General features: G+C 40.0%; 1 protein-coding gene across 1 annotated transcript; it reads right to left on the minus strand.

Moving 5' to 3' along the window:
• Positions 1–648: 648 nt before the first annotated feature.
• Positions 649–12,415, minus strand: METTL3 (methyltransferase 3, N6-adenosine-methyltransferase complex catalytic subunit). Its single transcript, XM_010990172.3, has 11 exons — positions 12,100–12,415; positions 5,535–5,752; positions 5,022–5,426; positions 3,905–4,080; positions 3,094–3,310; positions 2,677–2,864; positions 2,262–2,300; positions 1,989–2,097; positions 1,803–1,868; positions 1,518–1,630; positions 649–908 (listed from the first exon to the last, which is right to left on the minus strand). Exons 1-11 carry the CDS (start codon positions 12,197–12,199, stop codon positions 797–799), a joined length of 1,743 nt encoding a protein of 580 aa, XP_010988474.1. The 5' UTR covers positions 12,200–12,415; the 3' UTR covers positions 649–796.
• Positions 12,416–12,998: the final 583 nt, after the last annotated feature.

The following is a 12,998-nucleotide window of genomic DNA, read 5'->3' on the forward strand; positions in this document are numbered from 1 at the left end:
ACACAGTAAGCACACTGGGCTGTAGAGAAAATAACATCACCCAGGGGCTCCTTATTTATTTTCTCCTTGCAAATACTTCTGTAAGTCAGCGTCCTTCCTTATCTCAGTTATCACGGTGTATGAGTGTAAAAGGCAGAACTGCTACATCCTTAATACAAGAGGTTTCACCGAAGTCTAAAGAAGTTGTGTCCACTTGTGTTTGATGAAGTGCCTTTTAAAAGACAGGCCAGGCGTGTTTTCACTTATATAATGTATAAGCTAATTCTCTGCATGCCCTGGGCACTTACTTAAATTTAGTCTAAGGTGTGCTTTATTTCATTTTTCTCTGGAAACAACAGGCTAGCAAAGCCATACAGTTGTAAAAGAGTAAGCAACTATCTCGCGCGTGGTAGCCCTAGTAATGGTACTCTTAAGAGAAACTCAAGTCTTACCTAGAAATGTTGTCCCAGAGAACCCCTTATTGATAACTGTGTTTACTAGCACTAATTGCTAATCACTTTGATCCTGTATAGTACAATCAATATTTTAATGCTTTCCACGCATTCATTTAATTTTGAACCATTATAGCAACCCAGTGAGATAGGCAATATTCCCAATTCATATAAAAGCAATCATACTGAGAGATGAATTACACAAGATCACACACTGTTAAGTGGCAGAGCCGGAACTTGACCTTGAAATCCCAACTACAATACAAATTTTTATTTAAATAAGGAAAAAAAAAAGCTACTGTACAAATATTACTCCAGGTGTGGCCTGCAGAGCCAGGGCTGCAGACGTCTGTGTAGAAGTACTTCTATAGGTTCTTAGGTTTAGAGATGATACCATCTGGATACCTTTGCTTGAACCGAGCAACCACGTCTGGGTCTAGTAGGTGGATCCCATCCAGTTGGTTTCCAAGGGTGATCCTGAAGCAAGGGGAGAGAAGGGGCAAACCAAAAATCCTGGAATTTAAAGGCTTAATACTGTTAAAACATACGTACTTTTCATTAAGACTGCATATCATCTCATCAAATACTCGTTCCAATTCTTAGATCTTAGTATAAGAATAGTATATGGTGGTACGGCTGGTCAGAAACTGGGCACAGATTCCGGTGTTGAGGCTGGAGCTGTACTAGTTAAGCATTAATAACTGGTGGCTAACCAGCCCTACTTCACAAAGTTACTGCCGCCAGTGTTACCTGGATTAGTGAAACGCTAAAAGCACATCTTTTAAAGCTCACTAACATGATGAAAGATACTGAAATTGTTGATGGATTAGATTCTCAGTAACCACCAGGGGGCAGATTAAATACATCCCATAGAATAACAAGGACCTTTAGGTTGTAACATGGGAGACCTAAAGAGCAGTAGATTAAATCCTAAAACCTGCTGGGTGTCCAGTGAATGTTGATGGCTTAAGAATCCTCTGAAGCCCATTTGTAGACTAGCGGAATGTGAGGTGAAGCTCTACTAACTGCTGTCCGTGGCCATGAACAGTTTGCCACTGGGGGCTAGCAGGTTCTCTGCCACCTTACCAGTTAGGTTGCACATTGTGTGGTCGTCCAAATAACTCAATCTTGCGAGTGCCAGGGGACAGTCTCTCAATCATGCCATAGATTTCATCTGGTTTATGACTAGTGGAACGAACCTAGGAAATAAAAACTCTAGCTACTTTTAAGTTACTCAAGATTGCAATTCTAGTCCTTTCCATTTAAGTTTGTGATCCAAATGAAAGAACGTGGGATAAGAATAGACCTGACTTGAATAACTGATAGCAGTTTTAAAATGTGACCCTCCGGATGCCTGAGGAAAGCACATACCTCAGCTACGATCACATCACAATCCAGACCCTGGTTGAAGCCTTGGGGATTTCCTTTGACACCAACCTGCTCACCAGAGAACAAATTACTTTATGAAACCCCAGCATTTGAACTATTTCTCAACAAGCAATCAAACAATTCCTATTTTTCACTCCACCTATTGAATTGGGCCCCACTGCTGCTCACCAAGCAGTGTTCCTTCCCATGGTTCAACCAGTGGCCTGTGCGGCCTGTCCGAATGATGCGCTGCAGTTGGTTTGTCTTCACCCAGATAATTTCATCTACCCGTTCATAACTGTGGGGCATAAGAAGGGGAATCAGAGCCTTAATCAGGCTTTCACAGCTTAGGGATGGTACATCTATTCTACAGAGAATGAGCTGGAAGGAGGGCACACATATCAACTACAGTAATTATGTATTTATTTCCCTCAAAAAAAAAAAAAAGTGGTAACTACTTACCCCCAGAGGTTCAGACATTCTCTCCCCAACTCCATGGCCCTAGAAAGAAAGAAGGGTTAAACAGCTATTTTCACGCCCGTATTTTTTTTCTCCCAAGATACATGTGTTGTTTTCAGTAGACATTCAGTGAACATTTACATGCAAGACACCATTAGGGCAATAGGATGGCTGCAAGAATGAAAAGAAAACAGTATCTATTCTCAGTGACCTTACCTTTCACAAGGAACAAATGTAGAGTTAAACAGAATTCATGGTATCATTTTATGCTATAAACAGGCATTAGATCTCAGTAGGTAAAAAAGGCTGGCTCAGTCAGACATTTAACAGCAGGGCTAGGAAAACCCAGGATTTTACCCACCCAGTACTCACTCTGTACTATACCTGCCCATACCTACATATCTTTGAACTGCATTACCTGCCTGTGACCCAGAGGAAGAGAAAGCCATCATCCTGCAGTACTGGTATGTTGAGCCTGCGCATCTCATCATCTGTCAGGGTCCCATAGGGCAGCTCCATGTGAATATCCCAGGGTGGGTCAGCCATCACAACTGCAAACTTGCCCAAGATACTGACGTCCAGGTAGCGGATATCACAACAGATCCACTGCATGAGGTGGTATTTGGTCATCTTCCCTTCCTTCACTCTCAGATTCATGGCCCCAGTCCCTCTTTTTCCATTTTATTTTCCTGCTCCCTTATACACATTGCTATCCCACTCTGTTCCCAATCAGCAAGACGGATTGCTGATGATTGCCCTGCTCTCTTACATGTATGGCTGCCCTACTGAGATAAAGGTCCTTAAGTTGAGGTAAGTTTTCTGAGCAGACAGGTACCTGAGGTGGGAAGAGTCGATCTGCACTGGAGTCACCTCCAACGCTCTGTGTAAGGGCAAGCTCCTGGCTTGGTGTGTGGTCTTTGCTTCCAGGAGCCTCAGAATCCATGCAAGCATCAATTTCATAGTGAACATATTTGCAGGTATCCATATGGAAACATGTGTTAAGGAAAGAGCAGTCACCTAATGACTCATCAGTGTGTTTATTGATGATTCGTCTGGAGAAATAAAAGGAGAAATGGAATCAAGATGGTGTTCCAGAGTTAGATGTCACAGTTCAAGTTCCAAATTGTTGCAAAATTTCTGGTCTTGCACTATCATTAGAGCTACCTCCAAGAGTTTTCAGAGAAGGCAGGCAGGTGACATTAGAATCTGTAATTTACACTAAAGAGTTTTTATTTTAATTCCTCTCTTAACGAAGACTTAACCGCCTTCTCTTATGACAGGAAGGGCTTACTACTTAGAGCAGAAAAAAGGCATTGACCTAAGAGCCCAGGTTCCTGTTTCTACTAAGATCCTCCTCCTTCTAGAGAACTTTCACTTTGACTGGGGCTCAGAGACACAGATGTCTTGCTATTGCAAGAAGAGGGGTTTTTTGGTTTTTTTTTTTAATTTCACTTTTTTGCGGAGTGCCGTCTGTGAATACACAGAACACTACATCTGAAAATGTACCTTTAAAATCTGGAGGTCTTAGACAAATCATATTAAAACCATTTAATAAGACTGAAGACGGTCTCAGACTGGAAGGAATGCACTTACAAAGAATGACTGCTTCTAGGAGACCCATCCCAATCCCTTCCCTCCCAAGAGACCTGAAATGCAGTTTGCGACAGGGCCGGTCAGCATCACTGGCTTTCATGCACTCCTCCTTGGTTCCATAGTCACAGAACTCTTGCACTTGGGCCCGACCTCGTGAGCGGAACTTTTCAACAATGGATTGCTCCTTGGCTGTTGTAGTATTTAATAGCTCTAGGATTTCCTGACTAACCTGTGACAGAAGCAGCCTTGGAATTAAAAAGGTTTGTAGATAAAATTAGCCCTTAAACTGTTACCTCTGTAAATTCTGCTAGACATCAATGTCCTATGAGAGGTCAATGAAATAAGTTAATTTGGGAAAACTGGAGCCCTAGGAGATCTGTCATAGGTTTAGTCCTTTCTCACAAACCTGCATTTGGGATTGAGTTAAAATATAAGAAGACTAGTTCCTACTGCTAAGCATTAAGCTAAACTCCCCTCCCCAGGAAAACCACTTCTACTTATTAGGTACTCAACCAAGGCACAGTGCTAAGCATGTTACTGTTTAGCTCAGAGCCTATGCAACAGTTCTCTAAGGAGAGGTACCCTGGTTATCCTCCCAGGTGAGAAGACAGGCTCAAGAGAAGTTTATTAACTTGTTCAAATTCACACAGCTAGAAGTAGGAAATGGAGAACTCATGTGGGTCCAGTATTTATACTCAGAACCACCAGACTGCCATTTCACATTGCATAATCAATTCATATACTTATTGGCCCATATGACTATCTTCCAGTATTCATCTCCCTCTATTTCTATATTTGGGCTCCTCTTCCCTATCTGATGATTCTTCCAAACATATCAAATGAAAAAGATGTACTAAATCAGAGTTTCTCAACTTTGGTGCATCATTGACATTTTGGACCAGATAATTCTTCCTTGTGTGGGTGGTTTGAAGCATCCCTTGCCTCTACCCACTACAAGCCTGTAGCATTCCCCTGCATTGTGACAACCAGAAATGTCTCCAGTGCCAAATGTCCTCTGGGGTTGGGAGGGGGTGTATAATCCTCCTCAGTTGAGAACCACTGCTCTAAACCTTCAATCCTAAGAACTGTTCCTTGCCCTAGGGGTAAATCCCTCCCAACCAAAGCTGTAATTCAGAGTATATGTGTGAAAGCATTTCCATCTACCCCTACCTTCTTGCTCTGTTGTTCCTTAGTAGACTGTTGGTTCAGAAGGCTCTCTATCTCCAGATCAACATCTGAGGCAGCATGCTTCCTTGATTTCTTGGTTGGCTCCTTGGCGACTTCTGATGCTGAAGAGGCCAGACCAGAGGCCAAAGAGCTAGCAAAGGCAGCTACTGTGGTCGAGTCCTGTTCTGCACGCCGCTTCTGCCCTGTGATAGTCCCTGCTACCTCCCCCGGGCCCTTCTTTTCTGCCACAGCACCCATCATAGCAGAGAGCTTGGAATGATCAGCGTAGGTCACCAGAGTGGGATGTGCATCATCTTGCAGGAGACCTCGCTTTACCTCAATCAACTCCTGAGCTGCAAACTTCTGTAGGAGGCTTTCCACCCCATCCTGAGTGGCAGGGGCATCTGGCTAAGGAAGAGGGGTTGGGGGGAGGCGGGGGGGGAAAGCAATAAGACACTGACCACGAACTGAAGAAAAACAGTGGTAGTTCCCAACCTTGTCCTATCTGGTCATTACCGTGGAGATGGCAAGACGGATGGACACAGCATCAGTGGGCAATGTTAGTGCCAGATCAGAGAGGTGGTGTAGCAACTTCTTCTCTAATTCGGGGTCTGTAGCCAGTTCAGGAACTGCTGAAGCTGTGCTGGGCTTGGGGCCCCCAGAAGTGGGTGCAGCAGGCACTGGGCTGTCACTACGGAAGGTTGGTGACAGTGCTGCCTCTGGATTCCGAAGATCTAGGAGTGAAGAGAAGTGAAAATGAAAAAGGGCAACCACTAGCAATCTATACATTCCTCAGAAGTCAAATTCCCCAGCATTTACAACATACGGTGCTTTCATCTCATGCAGGAAATTCTCTGACCAAGTTTAGCACTAGATAGATACCCTTTCCTCAGTCATACATACCAGTATGTATGTACCACTGCTTTGCCCAGATAATCCTGAATTTTCTGGGAACTGCTTTCCTTTCTCTGTTGGCTGAGAGGTGTTTTCCTAATCTCTTTCCTTGCTGAGCTTCAAAGGAAATAAATTAGCAGTATGGTACATGTAAATGTCCATGCCACCTCCCTTCCGTCACTCTAAATGACAACTGATAAAATCACCTGAATTCATAAGCCAGGAATATTTTCAACAACCTAAGCTGTGATCAGATCTTTTTGACAAATGGAGTTTGAACTTTAATTAATTAAAGCCACTGGACATCAGAGGGTGTAAAAAATGCCAGTGTTGGGGTTTAGAATGGGGTTTAGGATTTCAAGCATTACATCCACAAACTGTTTTGTACATTATATTTTGACCATTTTAACTCAAGAAGTATGCTAAAGGGAGTAAATCGTACAAACTATTAAACTAAAATGTTTGATAATATAAATAGGGGCTAAAGAAAGATGTAGATAAACAGGTAGTTTATCTATATGTTGACTAATATAGATCCTTTACTATGTTGTGCAGTTTTGAAACTCATTATTTTAGATAAGCCATACATTACTACCCCTCCCTTAATTTATATTCAAACTTTGTCAGGCACCTACTAATATTTCATTGTCATTAGTATGAGTTTTATCTTGCCAATAAAGGCCTAGACTTCTTACAGACAATCCTTATTGTATCTTTTTAAATCATTTATTGAGTTATGATTGACATGTATGAAGCTATATATATATACAACTCAGTGAGTTTGGAGATAGTATACACACTCATAAAACCATCACCACCATCAAGGCCACAGACATATCTATAAACTTTCAAACGTTTCCTTCTGCTGCCTTTATTATTATTTTTGTGTGTATGGTAAGACCACTTAACATAAGCTCTACCCTCTTAGAAAATTTTAAGTATACAATACAGTATTGTTAGCTATAGGCACTATACTGTATAATAGACCTCCAGAACTTGTTTATCTTGCATAACTGAAACTCTATACCCTTTTACCATCAACTCCCCATTTCCCACTTCCCCAGCCCCTGGTAATCACCATTCTACTCTCCACTTCTATGACACTGACTATTTTAGACTCCACATCTCAAATATGATCTAAGTGAGACCATATAGTATTTGTCTTTCTGTGTCTGACTTATTTCACTTATCATAATGTCCTCCAGATCCACCCATGTTGTCACAAATGGCAGGATTTCCTTCTTTTCATGGCTGAAAAATATTCCATTGTATGTATATTCCACATTTTCTTGATCCATTCATCCATCAATGGACATTTAAGTTGTTTCCAAATCTTGCCTATTGTAAGTAACACTCTTTGAGATGCTGATTTCAATTCCTTTGAATTCCTAGATGTGGATTTGCTAGATCATATGGTAGTTCTATTTTTCACTTGTTGAGACACATCCATACTATTCTCCATGATGGCTATACCAATCTACATTCCCACCAGTAGTGAATCAGGGTTCCCTTTTTTCCTTGCCAACACCTGCTAACTTTCAACTTTTTAATAACAGCCATTCTAACAAGTTTGAGGTGGTATTTCACTGTGGTTTTGATTTGCATTTCCCTGATGACTAGTGATGCTGAGGGTGTTTTCATATACCTGCTGGTCATTTGTATGTTATGATTTTGCATATTTTGCTTGTTTCTTGCCCATGTGACTTAACAGAAAATGAAAGTGTTGTCACTGATTAAAATAAATGTCAAGTTACTAAGCATTTTCCATTTCAAATATTCAATTCAGAAACATTCAATTCAGAAACATTCTTGTTAATGTAATCTAATATAGATTCTATTTGGGAACATACCAAACATACCATCTTATTCACTGCCACATTACTTTTCATTACTGCCACATAATGGTTCTTGGGACACTCGGCTTAAATATGCAATAATTATACATTATTTCTTTGATAAACATTTTGTCTATAAAATTTATTTTAAACAAAGCCCAGAATCTAACAGTTCAAAGAAAAAAGCAATCTACTTGACACTGTTACATTTCCTATTATCAAATTTAAAATAACACTATATAAATTTGGTTAGATGTTCATGCTGTCATTTTCTACCACCTGAACACTCTACCCAACTTTTCACACAAATGTTATCTATTTCTAAAATATATTACACATTTTTCATCCAGACTTTAAACACCCTAACAGACATTATCTCAGTGAGTAAAAGCATTGACTTTGCTCCAATTAAGCTGAAAATGTACTTTTTATAATTAACTGACTAATACTACCAAGAATGTAATATAAACATTTCTCCTTAGAGTTTTCATTTTCTCTGGTTAGTAACTAAATTTATATGTTGTGTCATGTATAGTTTTTCTTAAATAAAGAAGAAGTTTATGAAAAGAAGCACTTTACATACATTTTCAATCCGGAGAACTGGATACTGACAATTTTTTTTCTCTTTGGTAACCTGACTAATCATTTGTTTTAATGTAGCTCTTTTAAAAAACAGCCTGGTAATGTGATTCTGCTTATAAATCCTTGTGTTAGTAACACCTCCTGGGGGGTATTCTTTTAGTGACATTCAGGACACTGGAGCTGAAAACATGTCTTTTAAGGTTACTGGGAGGGGGGAGCTCATGTTTAATACTGTGAATAAAATTTAACAGCTGATAAATGCAACTGTTATTTATAGATGGGCTTTAGCCTCGCTCTGAATTCCCTGAAGTCACACGCAAATTTGTTCATGTATATGCAAATCTGTTCATGTATATACAAATTTGGGGGACAGACTCCAATGTTTTATCATTCTTCAAATGGGTTACTGGCAGAAAATCATTAGGAATCCCTGTAGTTTCAACTCCTTCAGAAAGTATTTGTTCAGTTATTAATTCAACACAGTTACTGAGTGCTTCCATTATGCCGGTAAGTATGATGACACTCTGCTTCTAATCTAATGAAAAATTTAATGTGTTGGGTTCAGCAAAGTAATACCTAACACTTGAGTTTATTCTTTAGTTAAGATCTCCATTGGAAATAAACAAAATACTAGCTTGAAGACAAATATATCAATATTTATATTCACACCTTTAATCCCACTGACAAAATACATTGAGCAGTTCATATATTTACCATGGGCCAAGCCTGGCCAAGTGTATTTTGTTTCCATTAAAATGAAATAAATATTTATTGAAAGTAATAATCTTCATTTCAAAAAGGTTGTGCTTTAGTCTATGGAGAACAGTATGCTGGTTCCTTAAAAAACTGAAATAGAATTACCGTAGGATCCAGCAATTCTATATCTGGTTATAGATCCAAAAAAAAAAAAAAGCTGAAAATAGTGTATTGAAGAGATATTTGTACACCTGTGTTCACAGCAGCATTACTCACAATAGCCAAAAGGTGGAAGCAACCCGAGTATCCACCAACGGATAAGCGGATATACAAAATGTGGCACAGACATACAATGGAACTTTATTCAGCTTTAGAAAGGAAGGAAAACCTGACACTTGCTACAACATGGATGAACCTTGAGGACCTGCTAAGTAAAATAAACCAGTCACAAAAAGACAAATACTCTATGATTCCATTTACACAAGGTATCTATAGTAGTCAAACCCACAGAAACAAAGTAGAACGGACAGCTGCCTGGGACTGGGAGGAAGAATAGGGAGTTATGGGTTAATGGGTAGAGAAACAGTTTTACAAGACAAAAAAATTCTGGAGATTGGTTGCACAACAGTGTGAATATACATCACACTATCAACTATACATCTAAAAATGGTTAAGAGGGTAAATTTTATGTTACATGTATTTTGCTACAATTGAAAAAAAAAGTTATACTTTAAAAATGCCAAGCTAAGAAAGGTCTCCCAATGACTTTGTCCATAGTATTTTGCATTCAATAATGACATGGATACATTCTAATTTATTTAATATTCTTGTCTTTTAACATTGAGCTCAATAGTAAACAATTATCAGATTTCAGTAATGCTATAAAAAATATAGATGTGGTAAGAAAATTTTATTTCCCGCAAGAAAAGAACTGAATTTTAAAAAAGGGGGGACAGGTATAGCTCAAGTGGTAGAGTACATGCTTAACATGCATGAGGTCCTGGGTTCAATCCCCAGTACCTCCTCTAAAAAAATAAATTAAATAAACCTAATTACCCCCCCAAAAAGAGAATATATGTATGAGTTTAAAAAAGAAAAACTAATTTTAAAAAACTGCACATACTAATATATATAAAATAGATTAACAAGTTTATACTGTATAGCACAGGTAACTATATTCAATATGTTGTAGTAACTTACAGTGAAAAAGAATATGAAAACGAATATATGTATGTTTCTATATGACTGAAGCATGGTGCTGTACACCAGAAATTGACACAACATTGTAAACTGACTATACTTCAATCAAAACATATTAAAAAAAAAAGAATGATCTGAATTTTTATCAAACACTTTGGTTATATCTTACATGACAAATTAACAGAGTGTTTCACAATGCTTTCCTAAGAATCCTAACCCTTAAGGAAATATATTCTTTGGAATAACCAAAATAATTGAAAGGAAAAACAGTAACAGACTGGTTTAATTTGTGTGTTTCATTTCTACCTATCCTCATTACCAAATGGGCCAAAGTTCTGGGCCAGAGACAATATATATGTTTAACCATAACCTCAAAAATAATCTTATGCAATCTTAACTATATTATTAAGTGGATGTACTAGACGTCTTAACCATATCTTACTAAATGGATATATGAGAGATATTTAATCCAAAAAAGAATATTTACATTCAAAGGAAAATAAATCTTGTCAAAATTATTAAACATAGCAAGGATCTTAATGGAGTATTCAGGCTCTAGTGATTAGATTTGCAAATTGCACAAAGTTTGGTTAATACCGAAGTGTGCTGAATACCATGGAAAAGTGAAGTGGAACTTCTACTAACTAATCCCTAATCATATGACTTGCACTTCTTCCTCTACTTACCCTGCCCTCTTACCTTCTCTTAAATTTCTAAGTCCTATACAGCCATCAAGACCAAACTTCCAAGTGCCAGCTCTTCCATTATGCCTTCACTGACTAAACTGACTCTTGTTACTTCTTTCACTGTCTCATTGTGGAATCATTCATTTGGCATTTTACATACATCATATTGTATTTCTGACTTTTTAGAAGCATCAATCCTTTATTCCCAACTAAATTTTAAAATCTTTGAGGGCAGGGACAATGTCTTAATTACTTTTGTCCAACTAGAGTCATGTACACCGCAGATACTCAATAGATGTTTATTTATTATGCTGTAAGAGTCTTGCCTGGGCATCTTCTAGTTCCAGGGGCCAGGATATAAGTGCAACACAAGATTTAGAGATGGACTGCAGTCTACTGATAAACTGGTAAATCTAATGAACAGATCTATAATCTATTCACTATCCTTGTAGATCTTTAACCGATTTGCTTTAGATAATTCAGGGCTTGTGCTGGGGATGTGGTATGGGTAGCACGTGACAATCTTTTTAGGTTCCTTCAAGTTTTACGACTGTGACACAGGGACAACAAGAGGGGAGAGAAAGTTTAAAAACAAAAGTTTTCAGATTCCTGGTCAGTATGTAAATGGCTAAAACAACGCCTGTTTCTCTACCCATTTAGCAACACCGAGTGCCAGCTCTGTGAGGGCCACTGAGCTGGGCACTGGATATAAAGGTTCGGTACTTGCTCTCACGGCGCCCACAGTCTCAAAGAAATGACCACTACAAAGCAATTGCTATAACCAAGGGAGGAACAAAGTGCCATGGGAGTAACCAAAAAAAGGGACTTGCAGCTTCGAGGGATAGGGGGCCGAAAGGCCGAACGGGACGTTTCTCACGGACTTCATAGAGGAGTCAACCAGGGGCCGGCGGGCCGGCGGCCCGGAGGGCAGGGTGGGGGTGTGTTCCGTACCGAGAACGTGAACCAACCGGAGGACCAGGCCTAGGTTGGGAAGGAACCGCGACTACTTGCAAGAGGGCGAAGCGTCTGTACTGCTAACGGGGACAAGAGCACCAATGTATGAAGCGTTAATGAAATGGCCGTCTGGGGAAAGGCACCGACTCGGGAGCTGTGTCTTTCTCCTGGGTTCCCTCCCACCCACTCCGGCTAAGCATCGGCCCCAGCAGCCCCAACAGCCCCACACCTCACCCAAGTGCCCCGAGTCCTGCTTCCGCCTCCGCTGCAGCCTCTCCCGCAGCGAGTCCAGCTGCTTTTTGTGGGCCTGGATCGAGCTCCACGTGTCCGACATTTTAGTCTCAGCCGGTTCACGTCTAGAAGAAGGTGCAGCAGGCTAGCACCTCCCAGCCCTAGCTCCAAGAAACACCCAGTTCTCACGCGGGCACCCCACAGGCTAACCGGAAAGAGATCCTGGGAGATGCTCTAGACTGAAAACCATTTCCGGTTTCGCTCTCGCTTTGAAGCTGAAATGAGAGCCACCTTAAGTATTGGCAGGACGGCGGCTATGTTTTTTACGGGAGCTCCTTCACGCTTCCTGGTGCGGTGAGGCTGTGGTTGCCATGTTGGTGCCTGGCAGAGCGGCCATGTTACTTAAAGACGCGCATGCGGCCATGTTGAATATTAGGAAACGAGTCCTGACAGTTCAATCATTTTGAGATTGTACTCGTAAAGCAGCCCTTGTAATCCAGATTTTTTAAATGAAGGGTCACTAATTCCTTTTGACAGTCTGATACTAACATAACTTTTTCACTGAAGATGTAGTTTCCTGTTTCTGTGCATTTGTTTACAAAGATACAGTCATTACGATTGCTTCTTTGAGAAGGGCTGACAGAACAGAGATATTACAAGGAGTCTACAAATATGTATTCTCACTTTTCTTATTTATATCAAATGTACAAGTATCGTGTGTAATACATTTAAATAGAGCCCTCATAAGGGGGCTTTTGAGGTTCTGGTACATTGTGCTTCTTATTCCGGAAGCTGGTTGCATGAGTACGTTGTTTGTGAAAATTAATTGAGCCAAACATTTTGATATGTGCGTGTGTGTGTGTGTGTGTGTGTGTGTGTGTGTGTGTGTAGTAAACTTAAAT

This window comes from Camelus dromedarius, chromosome 5 (genome assembly GCF_036321535.1).
Source record: "Camelus dromedarius isolate mCamDro1 chromosome 5, mCamDro1.pat, whole genome shotgun sequence".
In the NCBI taxonomy this organism is placed as follows: Eukaryota; Metazoa; Chordata; class Mammalia; order Artiodactyla; family Camelidae; genus Camelus; species Camelus dromedarius.

What these genes read in the sequence shown, in the direction of transcription:
- METTL3 (XM_010990172.3), bottom strand. Translation starts at nt 12,199, where the DNA reads ATGTCGGACACGTGGAGCTCGATCCAGGCCCACAAAAAGCAGCTGGAC. An exon ending in TTCCTCTGGGTCACAGGCAG is followed by an intron (nt 2,301 to 2,676) that starts GTAATGCAGTTC and finishes CTTTCTTTCTAG; the next exon opens with GGCCATGGAGTTGGGGAGAG. An exon ending in GAATGTCTGAACCTCTGGGG is followed by an intron (nt 2,098 to 2,261) that starts GTAAGTAGTTAC and finishes TATGCCCCACAG; the next exon opens with TTATGAACGGGTAGATGAAA.